The following is an 18,541-nucleotide window of genomic DNA, read 5'->3' as shown; positions in this document are numbered from 1 at the left end:
TCCAACAATCTGTGCTGGAATGTAAACACACGTGACATGTAACAGTCCCACATATCTGCAGCAAGGGTGGAATGCAATTCCCAACACCGATTCCACCAGCTGTACATTAAGCCCCCTATATCAATGGCATCCTAGAGCATAATATGAGTGGCTACTGGATCAGAGCTGTGCCTCTTTTATTCATGCTCAAGGGCTTGTTCAAATTAATGAGGGGACGATGGTGTAATTATTCAGCAATCACCATGGTCCATTCTCATCTGTAAGTGAAGTCACATTTGAAACAATGAATAAGAAGTCAAAGTGAATTTCCTGGGACGCATTTTATTCCATCTCACCTACAATTCCGTGTGCTGAACACACACAAACACATAGCTAATATGAAATTCCTGGGAGTTCTGGTCTCCAAACAACATTAAACTTGTGCCAGCAGGTTAATGATTTCCCCGCCTCCTTGAATTCCCCAAACAAAATTTATGATACTTTAGCAGTGAAGCTCACTGTGGATGAAATAGCACATTTCTACCGTTAACATTACATCTTAAAATATATTATGCTTTGATACAGAAGTAGCTACACTCCATATAGAAATGGAACCTAAGAAAATCAAGTTGCACAAAGGAACATGAAACAACAACAACACCAAAACTGTTTGACTTTATGGATCAAAAGATAATCTCTGCTGGAGTTGAAATCCAGCTCTGTTCCTTTTAACCCTTGGCAGGCTGAGCACAACCGGAGCCCCGCTCTCTCCTCCTCCAAGGCAGGAGCCTGGGAGGACACCCCCCCCGAGATGCTTAATTTGGGAGGACCTCCCCCCAAGAAGCAGGGGACCCCTCACTAGACGCAGAGCTTGGGAGAGTCTGGAAGGGAGCCCGAGGGCCATCTAGTCCACCCCCTGCCGGGCAGGAAGCTCAGCTCAAGCATCCCTGATGAAGGGGCCCTCAATCTCTGCAGAAACCCCCCTCCGCCCTGCCTGTCACTCTCCCCCCCCCATGTCCTCGTTGTTGTCTTCAGGTCAACAGGGTCCGGAGGCAGAGAGGAGAGGGGGAGGGGGCCTCATCCTCCAGAGCAAGAGATCCCCCCTCCCCAATTCCGGCTGCCCCTCTCTTGCACCAGAGGTGCTTGGGGGGGGGCTAACTCGGAACCTCCTCTCTCACACCCCCTGGGGTGCTTTGGGAGAAGGGAGAATCTCAGGGCTGCATGCGGTGACCCCCAGTCAGGGAGCAGAGGGTCCTGCCCCCTTCCTCTCTGCCAAGCCAGGGAGGGGGATGAGTTTGCAGGAGCTCTGCTCATCATTTGGGTCCAGACGCTGCTTGCCCCCTTGGGGAGGGGTCTTGGGGTCAGGGAGAAAGGAGCATCCAATAAACCCCGTCCAGATGGAGGAGCCATCAGAGAGAGGTCAGGGGAGGTGAAGCATCTGACCCACCTTGTGGAGAGAGATCCAGGAAGGACCCTGCACCCAGAGCCCCATGCAGTTTCGGCCTGGGAGGGAGTGTGCGTGTGAGTGTGAGCAAGCCCTGAGTGAGGCATCTGAGGCCACGCAGCTCTCCTTCTCCACAAGGCCACAGATGATGGAGCCGTCCGTGTCTTGCCTTGCGGAGAAGCTGGTCAGTGGCTTGGGGCCAGTCCTGGATCCTTTGCGGTTCATCAGCTTCGGCTGGTGGCCCAGCTGTGCCCCTATCTGTGACTGCATTATTACACAAGCACTGTTCCACAGCATTTGATATTTTCATTTGCATACATTCATTTGAAATAAAATGGGTTGATGAAGCTATTCTATATCCTCCCACCACGCTGACAAAGAATTCTATGAAACAGGAGTCAATATCCGGAATCTCTGTCCAGTGTTGGACATCATATTGGCTGAATACCCATTTGTCTTTCATTGTACAATGTCTGGTACCTCGCTTCAATTAAAGATTTTCAGAGGCTTAGAGACTAAAGATTTCATTTTGTACTTGTTATGGTTTTCAAGGAATTCTATATTGTTTATTGCGTATGTACATGGTCATCGTGTTGCCTAGACTTTGCTGATGTGCCCCTATCTGGGCACGGAGAGCTGGGCCTGTGTCGTCTCTTGCACTGGCAACCTCTAGGTGAGACTCAACCTTTAGGTTAGACCACTGCTAGGCGTAACACAGAGATCAGTCTCCAAAGGCGGTGCAGAAACTTCAGCTGGTGCAGAATTCAGAGGCCAGGCCGCTCCCTGGGAGAAGATGGCTTGAACATATTCCCCCGATCCTGGCCTGCTTCACTGGCTGCCAACCAGTTTGTGGGTCAAAGGGCTGCTTTTGACCTCCAAAGGCTTGTGCTTTAGGAATGTATGTGAGATACTGGCAAAAAGGTCCCCCTGGTCAAGATCTGGTCCTCTGTCCCCATGGCCTGGGGAAAGGTGTCAGACATTGCCGTTGTTCTGAATCTTAGTTCCAGCTTAATCTTCCTCCTTGTGTCTGATGTGTGCAGATGAAGACTGGATCTGGCCAGGGGTGCCCCATTTTCTGGCAAAATGCAGGGCAGTGTGGTTGGGGGGCGTTATTTTCTGTTGCCTATTGGGGGTACCTTGTGTTGTTATGAATGGGGGAAGGGCAGATCCCCCCAAATTCTCAGTTTAGCAAATGGGATAATTCCGCTAATATTCAGAGTATTAAGGGGAGGCACCAAACGCAGCTGCATTACGTTTAGGGCAACCAGCCCAGAGGGCCTGACAAAGGTGGTGCTGATAGCCAAGCCATGGAAACCACCAAGGGGTGGGGAGGTTGCCAGGGTTACGGTGGGCGGGAGAGGCCATGTCAACTTCTCTGCTGGGTTGTCAAAGGACAAGAGCTCTGTGCCTATCCTTGCTCACAGATTATTCCAGAAAATTAATTTAGGAAACACCGATTGCGGGGCCTACATATTTAATGTTGCCTATAGAATAATGAAATTAGTGTTGTTTGAACAGTTGACTTCTCCCCCCTCTTAAATTCCTATTACCATTAACTCCGATTTAGACCAATTTATAGTATAAAGGTAAAGGTACCCCTGACCGTTAGGTCGTCAGGGACCCTGGGGTTGCGCACCCATCTCGCTCTATAGGCCAAGGGAGCTGGCGTTTGTCTGCAGTTTTTCTGGTTCACGTGGCCAGCATGACAAAGCTGCTTTTGGCGAACCAGAGCAGCACACGGAAACGCCGTTTACCTTCCCACCGGAGTGGTACCTATTTATCTACTTGCACTTTGATGTGCTTTTGAACTGCTAGGTTGGCAGGAGCAGGGACCGAGCAACAGGAGCTCAGCCCGTTGCAGGGATTCGAAACACCGACCTTCTGATCGGCAAGCCCTAGGCTCTGTGGTTTACACCACAGCACCACCCACATCCCTACAGTATATCCTGAGATATTTGCCAAGAACATCTAGATTTGGCCTTAATATTTGAAGAGTAATGTGAGGTTTTGTGATAAAGAAAACAATGTCATCTGTGAATGTTACCAATGTGTATTTGAGTCACTTAAACCAAAGATTTCATTATTCTGTCTGGCAATAAACGTCAGGGGTTCCCACGAGATACTTAAAAGTAAAGGCGAAAGTGGGCAGCCTTGTCTAGTGTCTCTGGGTGGTACAAAAGGGGCTGACATTTGGCTGTTGGTCACCACTCTACAAGATGAGAAGGGCGAATTCTATGCATATTCCGTGTTAAGAGACCAATATGAATAACCTTTAACTGCTCAATGACAGTATCTTCAGAGAAGGCACTTGGGGAACGGTTCTTTACAGACCAGCAGCTTTTACAGCCTCAGAGACCCCAGAGGTATGAAATCAGTTGATTTATGTTACGAAAGAAGACCCTCTGTTGCCTTGTGTAAATGTTTATTATAGCAAACCAGTTTTATACATAGTTCATAAAGGAGAAATCAAATAAAGAGTGGGATATGCCAATCTTGACGAAATAATGGGAAACTGTGTTATCTCTGGCCCTCAAGTAAAGCACATAAAAGAAAAAAATAATATTTAGAACTTAGTGGGCTCCATTGCGCATATTTGCGAAAGGACCATCTAAGACAGGTGCTGGAGATACAACAGAGATAATGCTTCTCCGAAACACAGGTCTGAACGATGTTGCCCATTGATAAAGTTTTGGCAGAAGGTAATAGAGATGATCAACACAACTGTAAGGAATAACCCTAGATTTGCAGAGGAAAACATCATTCTCAATTATATCCCCAAAACATGGATTCTAATTAAGGGACAATACGAACAAACTCTCTGCACTCATACTATGGCAAAAGGACAGGTATAGATGAACTGGAAAAATAAAAATGAGGCTCTCTTCCACAATTGGATTGAAGATATGTACAAACTCGCTAAACGTGAACAAGTCGTGTATAAATGTAGACTTCCGAAAGCTCAATCCTATCTAGAACCATATTAAGGGCTGCTTAACTACAATAACATTTATTTATTTTTGAATTTATACTTTTTTGTTATTATTCTGTTTTGTTTTCTACATGGGTATTGTTTTTCTTTTGTGTGTGTCTTTGTGCACCTGTAATTATGCACTTCTGAACTTTCAAGAGAGAATATAAAGCTTTTTCTAAAAAAAGAAAAAGAAAAAAGCTTTCTCCCCTCTGCAAGTTCCTTGATGGGCTGTGAGACTGAGCCTCTGCCCGAAGCCCACAGGCTTCTCCCTCCTTTTCACATTCCAAGCACTGAAACGCCCCCCCCCCACATTGACTACTGTGCCTTTAATAAAGCCCTTCCCACATTTCAAGCACTAAAATACAACACATTGGACAGGAGATAGGGGTAAAAACTTAACTATACAAAATACATTCTGGAAGTTTACATCAATAATCAAATACAGTGGTTCCTCTGGATGCGAACAGGATCTGTTCCGGAGCCCCGTTTGCATCCTGAAGCGAACGCAACTCGCGTCTGCGGATCGTGATTTGCCGCTTTTTGTGCGTCTGCACATGTGCGAGCTGCGAAGTTCCGTTACTTCTGGGTCGCCGCGGAGCATAACCTGAAGCATATTTATCCCGAGGCATGACTGTAATAGATCTTACTCTAATTGCCCCTGCTAAAAAATTTGCAGTTTTTGCTGTCACCTGGTTATCTTGATCTGCTCGAAGAAAGGAGACAGTAGCGATGGTTGAGTGACCCATCACGGGCAGTAACGGAGGGGCAATAACCTCATTCCTCAAATCTTTACAAAGAATGCAAGCCAGAAACGCATGAGCTACTGATTCAATACTGCCATCTCCACAGGGACACCACCATTTTCCCAGGGGAATTCTTTGAAACAGATCCTAAAGCACAGCTGAAGGCTGTACAGTCATGCCTTGGGTTACAGACACTTCAGCTTGCGTTTTTTCGGGTTGCGGACGCCAAAAACCGGAAGTCCCAGAACGGGTTACTTCCAAGCGCTACGAAGAATTTGGAACACAGAATGGTACAGGGGGGGGGGAGAATTGCCTTAGAAACATAGACTGAACAGCTTCTATAAATCCGAGCCCCATATAATAACTGTGCTAGGCTTTAAACACTTCAAGGGCTGATGGTGTGTGATTGCCACCTTTTGTATGGAAAAAGCATTACAGAATTTTGGCGCTTCGAGACACTTTTTCCTTTGCACATTTCTGATGTGCTCCCCCTGACCCTATTGACTGAAAAACAAGGCAGAGGTATTTAAAGACTTTAACTTGTTCGGTCAACTTATTATCAATATACCATCTATGGGCCCTATCATTTCTTGAAACTTTAGTTCTCTTGCAATACACAGCCAGCTGTTCTCTTTGGCAGTATCCTGAGAATGCCCTCATCCATCTTTTTATGCCTACTCTTGTTCTAGATAGAAGTACCGCATCATCTCTGTCTAATAATATAGAAATGGCTTTTGTGGCCAGTGTAGAGGCAGGATCCTCTGGAGATGTTAAACTCTGGACAATATCATTTATATATAAATTAAATATATAAATTTAACAAAGCTTAACTGCCTTTGTGGCTGGTACGGATCCTGTGAGCTGCCCATTTGTAGAGCAGCACACTTTCAGCACGGCGTTTTTATACACACATTTAATCCATAACAATAATCTTTTATCTATACTTGAAGAGTTCAACTTACCCCAGTCTTACTCGAGAGATTGAATCGAATGCAGCTTTCAGATCAATGAAAGCTGCATATAGCACACCACCTGGTTTCTTAACATACTTATCTATAACATACTTATCTAAAAGCAATGGTCTATAGCAGATCTGCCTTATCTAATTCCTGCTTGCTCTTTGGCAAAAATAGCTCCCATCAGGTTATCTAATCAACTATCTTACTGTAAAGATGCTTTGCATATAATTTACTAATTGCAGATAGCAAATGAATTGGTCTATAACTAGCCGGATCGGGAGGAAGGCCCTTTTTGAATAAAGGGCTGACTGCAGCTGTGGCCCAGACTTCAGGAAATAACCCGGATGAATCGATAAATGAGAATATTACTGCCAGCAGGGAGGCCCACCAGCCGATGTTAGTTTTCAACAGTTCTGGGGCCAAATAGTCTATGCCGGGTGCTTTATTATTTTTTAACTGTGAAGTAAGATACTTGACCTCGATTATAGATACTGGAGGCCAGTATGGAAAGTTTCCCAAAGATTCTGTTATTTGGTTGACCTCATCATCCTGCCCACGATAGAGTGAATGAGGATATTGGATCCCTTCATTGGGTCTAATAGTACATACTGGAAGATTGCAAGCATTCTCAAGCAGGCCTGATATTATACTCCAGAAGAGGGAGGTGTCCTTATTATGAGAGGCCTTTATTATGAGATAGGCCAAGCGTGTTTTTCTGCTGTTTTTTTTTCCATCTTAGCAGACGTTTCAAGCACTGGTATCCTTCCCCAGTATAATTTTTTTAAAAGGAGAGTGAGACTTCTCCTGAGATTGAAGCTGTTTCCACATCACTAGCATTTAACTGGCTGCTCCCCATGTGACTTGCTTCATGGAAACTGAGACTTTCCTTCCGACTAAAGCTCTTCCCACATTCGAAGCACTGAAACGGTTTTTGCCCGGTATGAATCCTCTGGTGGGAAGTAAGATGTGTGCTCTGACTGAAGCTCTTTCCACATTCCAAGCACTGATAGGGTTTCTGCCCTGTATGAATTCTTTGGTGCAGCATGAGACCAGTACTCTGTGTGAAGCTCTTCCCACAAATCTGGCACTGAAATGGTTTCTCCCCGCTGTGAATTCTTTCATGGGTAGTCAGATTGCTCCTATCACGGAAGGTCTTCCCACATTCCAAGCACTGGTAGGGTTTCTCCCCTGTATGAATTCTTTGATGAGCAGTGAGTTGGTTGTTCCGAGTGAAACTCTTCCCACATTCCAAGCACTCATACGGTTTCTCCCCTGTATGAGTTATTTGATGGAGAATGAGACCTGTGCTCTGTGAGAAGCTCTTTCCGCACTCTTGACATGGAAATGGTTTCTCCCCTGTATGAATTCTCTGATGGGAAGCGAGACAGGTGCTTTGACGGAAGCATCTTCCACATTCCAAGCACTGGTACGGTTTCTCCCCTGTATGAATTCTTTGATGGAGCACGAGACTAGTGCTCTGTGTGAAGCTCTTTCCGCACTCTTGGCAGTGAAATGGCTTCTGCCCCGTATGAATTCTCTGATGGGAAGCAAGATTCACCCTCTGACTAAAGCTCTTTCCACATTCCAAGCAGGGAAATGGTTTCTGCCCTGTGTGAGTTCTCTGATGGGAAGTGAGATTCACCCTCCGACTGAAGTTCTTTCCGCAGTCCAAACACTGATAGGGCTTCTCCCCTGTATGAATTCTCTCATGGGAAGTGAGCTGGTCCTTCCGACTGAAGCTCTTTCCACATTCCAAGCACTGGTACGGTTTCTCCCCTGTATGAATTCTTTGATGGAGCATGAGACTAGTGCTCTGTGTGAAGCTCTTCCCGCACTCTTGGCAGTGAAATGGTTTCTGCCCTGTATGAATTCTCTGATGGGAAGTGAGATCGCCCCTCTGGCGAAAGCTCTTTCCACATTCTGAGCACTGATACGGTTTGTGGCCCGTATGAATTCTTTGATGGGAAGTGAGACTTTCCTTCCAGCTGAAGTTTTTCCCACATTCCAAGCACTGATAGGGTTTCTCCCCAGTATGAATTCTCTGATGGGAAGTGAGAGCGGAACTGCGAATGAAGCTCCTCCCACATTCTAAGCATTGATAGGGTCTTACCCCTGTATGAATTTTTTCATGGGAAACAAGGTGGTCCTTCCGATTGAAGCTCTTCCCACACGTCAAGCAGAGATATGGTTTCTCGCCCTTTTGCGTTGTGTCCTGTGACGAGAGACCATCCTGCCAAATGAAGGTATTTATGCATTCATCATATTGATAGAGAAATCCAATGGGATTTATGTCCTGGGAAGCAGAATAGGAGCTCTGTCCGAAGTTCTCTTCACATTCCATGTATGTATATGGCTCATCCACTGTGTAGATTTCGTCAATCTCCCTTTCCAATTCATCACCACCTACAACAAAAAGACAAAGGGGAGGAAAGAGTAGACTCAACAGGTGATCAAGAGGACTAGAGAAGAGAATCTAAGGTTAAGGTTTTACTGTTTAGGAATATGTCTGGAATTTTTTCTTTACATTCATTTTTTTGATATGTTTGTTTGTTGAAAGAAGTATTGAAATAAATTACAATTAAATGATGAATGTAAAATATATTTCTTGGACTGTAAATGGATTGAACAATAAGATGAAAAGAAACAAAATAGAGCACATATTAAGGGGGGGGAGGGACATTATTTGTTTGCAAGAAACACACGTTGCCAGAAAACATAAAAGAGTCTTAATAAAAAACTGGGTTCAGCATTTATCTCATCAGACAGGATAAAAAAAGAGGAGTGATAATATATACGAACCCTAGATTATGAGAGAAAATGCTAGATTATAGTAATTTAAAAAAAAACTATTACTGGGAGATCTGTATGGAGTACCCTCATTATTCAGATCCAAAAAAATCTGCGGACAGAAGTGATGTGATATGGGTGTCTAGTAGCCTAATGTTGAAAACCAACCCACCCCCACCCCCCAGAAATTCTACTTAGATTAATCTCAGACCATAATCCAGTTATTTTGGACTGAGAGGTGGAAGGAAAACAAGACAAAGATGGAGAAGGAATGAAAACATCCTGAATGATAAAGGGATACTGAAAAAAGCGCAAAGCACCCTAAAAGAATTTTTTGAAATCAGTGTAAGTGAATAAATTGATATAAATACAGTGAGGGATACAGGAAAGGCAGTAATGAGGAGTTTTTTAATACAACAAAACAGCATTCAGAGGAAAACTAAAGAAAAGAAAATGGAGCAAATTAAGAAAGAGATTAGCACTAATGAGAAAGAACTGTTGAAAAACAAAAAAATGAGATGGTGAAACAAAATATCAAAATGCTATAAACACAACTTTCTATACTCATAAATCAAGAAACTGAACAAAAGATTACCGTATTTTTCGCTCTATAACACGCACCTGACCATAACACGCACATCGTTTTTAGAGGAGGAAAACAAGGGAAAAAACATTCTGAATGAAACAGTGGATGTATCATTTTTGTGCTTCATGCTGTGGCCACAGACATGTGATCTGATGGTGAATTTGGGGTGACCCAATGCAAAGATCCTGAGAATCCCTGTGGATCCATGCTTTGTAACCACGTTTTTGCGCCATTGCAGCCCCAGGCAACAATGGGTGCGTGATTTTTTTGGTGCAGGCTATAGCCATGGACATGCTATGTGATCTGATGGTGAATTTGGGGTGACCCAATGCAAAGATCCTGAGGATCCATGCTTTTTAACCACGTTTTTGCACCATTGCAGCCCCAGGCAACAGTGGGTGCGTGATTTTTTTGGTGCAGGCTGTAGCCATGGACATGCTATGTGATGTGATGGTGAATTTGGGGTGACCCAATGCAAAGATCCTGAGGATCCATGTGGATCTATGCTTTGTAACCACATTTTAAGTGGGGAGCGAAGGAAAAACAAAGAAGGGACATGAGAGGGGTGTGCAGAGAAGCAGCTGGCTAAGAATGCACGAGAGGGATTTAACGGGAGGGAGAAAAGAAAGGCAAAAGTTTACCCCCACCTAAACCAGCCATATCTCTCTCTCTCTCTCTCTCTCTCTCTCTCTCTTCTCTCTCCCTCTCTCTCTCTCTCTCTCTCTCCCTCCCCCCTCTCTCTCCCTCTCCCCCAGCAGCACCGGAGCACAGAGACACACTCTGCTTTCCCCTCTGCTTGCCTGCTTGTGTTTCAGCAAACACAGCAACGAAACAGAGGAGGGTGGGCAGTAAGACCCTGAGGCAGAATGCAGTAAAGCAGCCGCTTCCTCTTTTCAGGTTTCCCTTCTCCGTGAAGCGCGATTTGATTTTTGCCTGATTTTTCGGCTCCAGGGACCACACATTCGCTCTATAACACGCACAGACATTTCCCCTTCCTTTTTAGGAGAAAAAATCTGCGTGTTATAGAGGGAAAAATACGGAATAATTAAAACAGAAGAAAACTTAATTCGCCAATAAACCAGGAAGACTGCTTGCACGGTAACTAAAAAAGAAACAAAAAGAATGGATTATAGAGAAACTAGAAGAAAAAGGGAAGGTTATTGATGACCCAGAAGCAATAAATAAAAAATTAAAAAGTTGTTTCAAAAAATTATATCAAACAGAAAAAGAAGACAGTGATAAAATAGAATGTAAATTTCCAAGGATTATAAGTGACAAAACTGAATGTTTAAATTCTCCAATAACAATGATGGAAATCCATCAAGTCATAAGGAAGGCGAAACCAGGGAAGTCTCGCGGACCAGATGGACTGCCGGCATGCTATTACAAAAAAATTAGAAGATTCACTTGCAATACTGTTAAAAGCAGTTAAGAACAAGATCTTAAAAGAAGGAAAAGGACCAGAATCATGGTAAGAAGCATTAATATATTGGAGTACTTAGAAATGACACCAGACAAGCAGACAATCTTGATGTTTGTTGACGCGGAGAAAGCTTTTGACAATATATCTTGGAAATGTATGAAAAAAACCATAAAGGTGATGGGATTAGGAAAAGCACAGAGGTAATTTATCAAAATCAGAAAGCAAAATTGATAATAAACAATGAAATATCTGACCGCTTCAATATAAAGAAGGGAACCAGACACGGTTGCCCATTAACCCCACTGCTGTTTATCCTAGTTCTGGAAATATTGGCAATGATAATTAGAGAAGATTCAGAGTTAAAAGGAATAAGAGTAAGAAATAAAGCCTTTAAATTAAAAGCCTATGCAAATGATTTAGTAAAAACAACAGGAGACCCATTTGAAAGTTTACCAAAAATTCTAGAAAGAATCCACGGATTCGACCAGGTAGCAGGATTTAAATTGAATACAGACAAAACTAAATTGTTGGCTAAAAATACGGAGGTGCAAGACAAATTACAACTGCAGTCATCACCTAGTCTATTATACAATGATAATTACATAAGACTTGGAAAGAGGTAAACAAAATTATTAATATGGAAAAGACTGAATCTCTCTTTTTTGGGGACAATTAAAATGAACGTGCTGCCCAAAATGTTGTTCCTATTTTAGGCAATCCCAGTGATAGGCGGGGCAGGAAGCTTCAAAGAATGGAAGAGAGACTTATCAACCTTCATCTGGCAGGACATAAGGCCCAGAATAAAACAAGTTACTTATAGATCTTAAAGAAAGAGTTGGTTTTGCCCTGGCAGGTTTGAAGATTTATCATGAGGCATCATGTCTATGCTGGTTAAAAGAATGGTTAATTTTGCAAATTATGGAATTATTGGATTGGGAAGGACTGGACAACAGATTTGGGTATGACGCCTATTTATGTTACGGAAAGGTGAAGGTTCACAGGGGTTTTCTGAACTGTTTAATAAGGAAAGCATACACAGTATGCGATAAATACAAAGGCCTATTGGAACAGAAAACCCTCTGGTGGCTTTCATCACTAGAAGCCATTTCAGTAAAGAAAAACATAAGGAAAAGAATTGGGCAGCCTATAAATAATTATTGGAAGAGGAGGGAAATCAACTGAAGTTAAATGAATTTGAAGAAATTAGGCATAATGTGACAGACTGGCTGCAATATTATCAATTGAATGAAACTTTTTTTTTATTTTTTGGTATTATTAATATTTAGTTTTAAGGGCTTTAATACAATAAACCATTTCCCCCACTCTCTTTTTCATTTTTACAAGTGTTATTTTCAGGAAGGGGGGGCGGGGAAAGGGATAATACGTTTTGCTTCTCGGTCTGTGTGTGTGTGTGTGTGTGTGTGTCTGAATGAAACTTTCAAATTAGATAAGAAAAATGGATTCACAACAGAAAATTCAAAGCTAGAAAAATAATTAATGCAAAATAGAAGCAAACGTATTATCTAAAATGTATAGATTATTACTTGATTGGGAAGCTAAAAAAAGTCATGGTTAAATGGGCAAATGATTTTGGGCATACAATGCAGATGGATGCATGGGAAAATTTGTGGATCAGGGATTTAAAATTCACAGCGTGCTACACACTAAAAGAAAATATTATGAAGATGTTTTACAGATGGTATTTAATACCTAGTGAACTAGCAAAGTTGTACAAAACAATTCTAATAAATGTTGGAGGTGTAAACAGATAGAAGGAACAATGTTACAAATGTGGTGGGGATGTAATAAAATTAGGAACTTTTAGGGTAGTATTTATGAAGAATGTTCAAACAAACTTTTGTCAAAAAGCCCGAAGCATTTCTCTTGGGTTTACTATCATCAGATATCCCAAGCGATAAAAGAAGGATATTTTTATATGCCACTACAGCGGCAAGAATGCTCATAGCCAGACAATGGAAGAGTAGCAAATAAAGTTATTTGAATATATTGAGCTTGCTAAAATCACAAAGAATTAGTTCCCGACAAGCCAAAAGTTCAGTAAGGAATGGGAGTGTTATAAAAATTACCTAGAAAAACATTGTTCTCAAATAAAACCTTTATTATGCTTTGATTAATTTTTGCAAAGGACAAAACAGTTATTATAATTAAATAAGTTAAAACCAGGAGATGAAAAACATCTAAAGAAGGCAGTTAAGGAAGGAAATAAAAGAATGACTCAAATTGAGGTGGTGGACCGAAGTCAACTCAAAAGACAAGATTTGATAATTCAGAATAATCATCATCCGTAATTGGTGGAGGGAAAGATATTTAGTTATTATGTATTTTTGTGCATTTGTTTCTTTTTAGAGTTAAATTGAACTGTGGATGGAATCTTTCTGTGGATGTGTGTAAAGCAAAACTCAACAAAAATTTAAAACAAAAACAAAGAGAGAAACTAATTAGGTCCTCAGGAAGAAATTGAGCCCCCAATTCTAGTTGTGGGGCCTTACTATAGTTTTCACTGCCTCATCTTTGTTTAAAGAGCCATAACTGGAGAAGAGAAAATGTCAAGAGCAACAACAACTTCCAGACCTTTAGAAGAGATCTGAAGGCTTCTTCGTGACCAGAGAGGAGTTTCAAGAGGACTGGAGGAAATTCAAGGACTATTTGAACAAATATTGTAATATAAAAAATTAGAAATTACTTGAAAGAAACAAATAGGCCTAGGACAAATTAAGTTATAATTAAAGGAAATTCAGAAGGGAGGGATTTGAGGAAGTCAATCAAGATGTTTAAATTACTATGTTTGTGTTACTATGGTGGAAAATGTAATAAAAAAATATTAAAAAATAAAAAAGACATCTGAAGGCAGCCCTGTTTAGGAAAGCTTTTAATGTTTGATGCATTACTGTATTTTAATATTTGGTTGGAAGCTGCCCAGAGTGCCTGGGGAAGCCCAGCCAGATGGGAAGGGTATAAATTTATTGTTGTTGTTGTTGTTGTTGTTGTTGTTGTTGTTGTTATAGCTGGACCATAAAGAAGGCTGATGGCCAAAGAATTGATGCTTTTGAATTATGGTGCTGGAGGAGACTCTTGAGAGTCCCACGGACTGCAAGAAGATCAAACCTTTCCATTCTGAAGGAAATCAGCCCTGAGTGCTCACTGGAAGGACAGATCCTGAAGCTGAGACTCCCAATACTTTGGCCACCTCAGGAGAAGAGAAGACTCCCTGGAAAAGACCCTGATGTTGGGAAAGATGGAGGGCACAAGGAGAAGGGGACGACGGAGGACGAGATGGTGGGACAGTGTCCTTGAAGCTACCAGCATGAGTTTGACCAAACTGCGGGAGGCAGTGGAAGACAGGAGGGCCTGGCGTGCTCTGGTCCAGGGGGTCAGGAAGAGTCGGACATGACTAAATGAGTAAACAACAACATGACTACTTTGATATATTTGTAATTATGCAAATCTTTTCATATTGTAAGCCGCCTTGAGTTTTAACTGTGGAAAGGCACCATAGAAATAAAATGTTGATGATAACTGGAGGAAGAATATTCACAGAGTAAACAGAGTAAATCCCTCCATGCAGGGTTCATGGTGGGGATGTTAGAATCCCAGATGCTTATTGAACTGCATCAAAATATTGGCGGTTTATCACATAGAGATACACATGGAATTTCAAAACAGATATTATGATCCAGCAGGAAGCCTTACGGAGAGAGTCCAGGATGTCACGATTCTCGTCCATGACCTCCGTATGCAGAGCCCTCTGGTCAGGATCCAGCAACTCCCATTCCTCGTCTGTGAAATGGACAGCGACATCTTCAAAGCTCACCGGACCCTGAAAGAAAAAGGAGAAAGGTCTCCTATTAGGCAGCGTAAGGATGATCTGCTAGACATTGTTTCCTGCCTGTTAACTGCTCTCTTGTTTTGATGGGATTGTATTGCTGTACGTTTCAATTACGGGAGTTTAAGGTGACGTCTCCTCTTCCTTTGAATGATGGGTCTTAATCTTTGGGCAAAGGGTGGAACTCCACACGGTGTTCTTCAAATCATTCTGTCTGCTCAAGCGTTCCCGTTTGGGAGACGGAAAGATCCCTTCTCTACTCTCCCGGTGCACCACCTGAGAGCCCAGGGAGGGGGAGGAGAGTGCAGAAAGCCCCGCTGTGCAACTGATGGGGCTGGTTAGGTGAATCGTGGCCGCTGTTTTCTATGGTTTGTCAACTGCCTCGTGTTAGTATTTCTAATGTCATGTCACTGGGAATGCATTTTGCAGAGAATCGGGGTACAGTGGTACCTCGGGTTAAGAACTGAATTTGTTCTGGAGGTCCGTTCTTATTTATTTATTGGTTTCCCCATATTGTATTACAATACAGATGTACCAAAGCCAACACCATTTCCTCCCCATCCCCCCCCATACACTTACATTTCTATTTCCTCAATCCATCATATTATTCTTTTCTCCCTCCGCCCCCACTCGATTACCTCCATATTATACAATTTACAATGATCTTTGAATTCTTTGAATTCCACAACCTTCTCAAATATATATTATTCTCAACTATATATTATTATTATCTTTCCTTACTAATTTTTCTTCCACCCAGTACTTCACATTTTAATCTAGGCATATTAGCGTATCTTTTTTCCAACAATATTTTGCCATATATTCATCAAAACTCATTCATTTCCACTCCTTTTTTTAAATTTCTGATTCGACTGATTTCTTATTATAGCAGTTAATTTTGCCAGAATTAAATATTCATTTAGTTTACAAATCCATTCCTCCTTTGTGGTTATAATAATAATAATTATTATAGTTTGTGACTTCCACCTATCACTATTCTAGCAGCTGTACTTGCAAATAGAAAAATACTCTCCCCCCCCCCCGTGGTATCTCTTCATCTATCAATCCAAGGAGATATGTCTCTGGTTTCTTTGTTATTGATATTTTCAACATCTTCTTTAGTTCTTCGTGTACTACTACCCAAAATTTCTAAATTTCCTCACAGTGGAGGTCCGTACTTAACCTGAAACTGTTTTTAACCTGAAGCACCACTTTAGCTAATGGGGCCTCCCGCTGACGCCGCGCCACCGGAGCACGATTTCTGTTCTCATCCTGAAGCAAAGTTCTTAACCTGAGGTACTATTTCTGGGTTAGGGGAGTTTGTAACCTGAAGCGTCTGTAACCTGAAGCGTATGTAACCTGAGCTACCACTGTCTTGGGGTAAGGATTGGCCAGTTGGCAACTGGCAGCTGGGGGCTGGTTGGTTATTTTTCTTGGTTCTCCCTTGACTGTGAAGGTGAGAGGCAGAGGCTGGAGGAGTTTGTCCATAATTCTTGCTGGTCAACTGCTGCCAGCCTGACAATGGCATTTGCCCCCTTTCCCCCCTTACAGGGTCCTCACTGCACGATCACATTCACCCGGTGCTATACCAGCTGCACTGGCTCATAGTGGAGTACAGGATCAGGTTCAAGGGGCTGGTTTTAACCTTCAAAGCCCTATACGGCCTAGGGCCCTCGTACCTACGGGACCACCTCTCCTGGTATGTCCGAAGAAGGACATTACGGTCTGCAAACAAAAACATCTTGGAGGTCCCGGGCCACAGGAAGGTTAGGCTGGCCTCAACCAGAGCCAGGGCCTTTTCGGCCGTGGCCCCGATCTGGTGGAACCCTCTGTCGCAAGAGACTAGGGCCCTGCGGAACTTGACATCTTTTCGCAGGGCCTGCAAGACGGAGCTGTTCCACCAGGCCTTTGGCCAAGGCACAGTCTGACCGCCTCCTTTGGCAATCCTCACAGAACTCTGGCCCTGTGGTTGCCATTAATTTGATTTTGAATTGATTTTAGAATGAGTTGATTTTAGAATGCTGTGTTACTTTTATTGTTGTTAGCCACTCTGAGCCTGGCTTCAGCTGGGGATGGCGGGATATAAGTAAAAAATTATTATTATTATTATTATTATTATTATTATTATTATTATTATTATTATTATGTGCAGCTTTGACAGAAGCAGAGAGTCACCCTGGCTACCCCACCCTGTGATGAGATTCAGAGCTTACAGGTTTAAACAGCTCAGAGTGTTGTGTCTGCTTTCGGTTTTGACCTAGACGGGAGGCATCATTCCTGCGTCTCCCGCAGATGCTGGTTTATTATTGCTGCTGTACATAAACAAAGCTTCTTAGATCAGTGAAGAAGCCGCGTACCGACTCCCTTTTCTGCATGCTTGCACACAAGCGCACGCTGTGTTTACTCTGCTACAAGTCCGGAAAGCTGAGTGGCAGCAGAAGCGCACCGGACTCCCTCATAATCCCACCCCCCCCCTTGTCAGGGAGGGGGCAGAGACCACCCCCCCATCCTGACCCTTCCAGGGAGGAGGAAAAGGAAGACAGTGTAGATTCACAACAGGGGTTTGAGGGAGGTTGCAGCTCAGAGGCAGATGAGGGGGAAAGCTGGGAAATGATGGGAGAGCCAGGAGAAGGAGCGTCTCCACCCCCATCGTTCAGCCCGGACACTGAGATCCAGCGCCGAGGGCCTTCTGGTGGTTCCCTCATTGCGAGAAGTGAGGTTACAGGGAACCAGACAGAGGGCCTTCTCGGTGGTGGCACCCGCCCTGTGGAACGCCCTCCCACCAGATGTCAAGGAAATAAGCAGCTATCTTATTTTTAAAAGACATGTGAAGGCAGCCTTGTTAAGGGAAGTTTTTTATATTTTATGCTGTATTGTTTTTAACACTTGATGGAGAGCCGCCCAGAGTAGCTGGGGAAACTCAGCCAGATGGGCGGGGTATAAATAATAAATTATTATATTATAACAACACCTGGCTGACATGTTGTCACTAGGAAGCATCCCAGACCCTCCATCTCCCAGAACCTGGTGAGCCTTAAAAGTAGGAGAGCAAAGAGCTCAAAGACAGAGGGCACATAGCAGCACCGGTAGAAGTGAAGAATGAGGAAGGGGGAGATACACTTGGGACAATGCCATTATCCAGGAGGCTGGGTTCTACAGCCTCTCTCCGTAAGGACTATAAGAAAATTTTCCTTGTCTTTATTCTTTCTTGAGCAACCAGCCAGGAACCACTGACAGCATCCTGACGCCCCTCAGCCTCTCCACAAGTCTCCTTCCCCCTACCAACTACCTACGGGACCCCCTCTCCTGGAATGTCCCATCGAGGGCCTTAAGATCCACAAATAACAAACCTTTGGAGGTCCCGAGCCTCAAGGAGGTTAGATTGGCCTCAACTAGGGCCAGGGCCTTTTCAGTACTGGCCCCAACTTAGTGGAACGCTCTGTCACAAGAGACCAGGGACCTGCGGGACTTGACATCTTTCCGCAGGGCCTGCAAGACAGAGATGTTCCACCAGGCCTTTGATTTGGAGTCGGTCTGACCCTGATGTTTCCCTCCCCTTCATTGTTTTGATTTATCAGCTACTTTAAAACAAGACTGCATTTTAAATTGCATTTTAATCTGTATTTTAAATTGTGATTTTATTGGTGTTAGCCGCCCTGAGCCCGGCTCTGGCCGGGGAGGGCGGGGTATAATTTTTTTTTATTATTAGTATTATTACCTGATCTGGTTCCGATTCTGCTGCATCCCCTTCGCCACCATGAAAAGACGGAAGAAGATGTCTTACCAGCATCGTTCCCTCACCTGC

General features: G+C 43.2%; 1 protein-coding gene across 1 annotated transcript in view; it reads right to left on the bottom strand.

Moving 5' to 3' along the window:
• Positions 1-303: 303 nt before the first annotated feature.
• Positions 304-18,541, bottom strand: part of LOC309364456 (uncharacterized protein) — a 36,035-nt gene continuing 17,797 nt past the window's right edge. The window contains exons 3-5 of the mRNA XM_081901774.1: positions 18,455-18,537; positions 14,604-14,730; positions 304-8,499 (exon numbers count right to left, since the gene is read on the bottom strand). Coding sequence (XP_081757900.1) covers positions 6,878-8,499; positions 14,604-14,730; positions 18,455-18,537 — 1,832 coding nt within the window. The 3' untranslated portion in view covers positions 304-6,877. The remainder of the gene's footprint in view (positions 8,500-14,603; positions 14,731-18,454; positions 18,538-18,541) is intronic.

This window comes from Podarcis melisellensis (genome assembly GCF_964234715.1).
Source record: "Podarcis melisellensis genome assembly, chromosome: 2".
Taxonomy (NCBI): domain Eukaryota; kingdom Metazoa; phylum Chordata; class Lepidosauria; order Squamata; family Lacertidae; genus Podarcis; species Podarcis melisellensis.
Note: the sequence above shows the minus strand (reverse complement) of the source record. Positions and strands in the feature narration are given on the sequence as shown.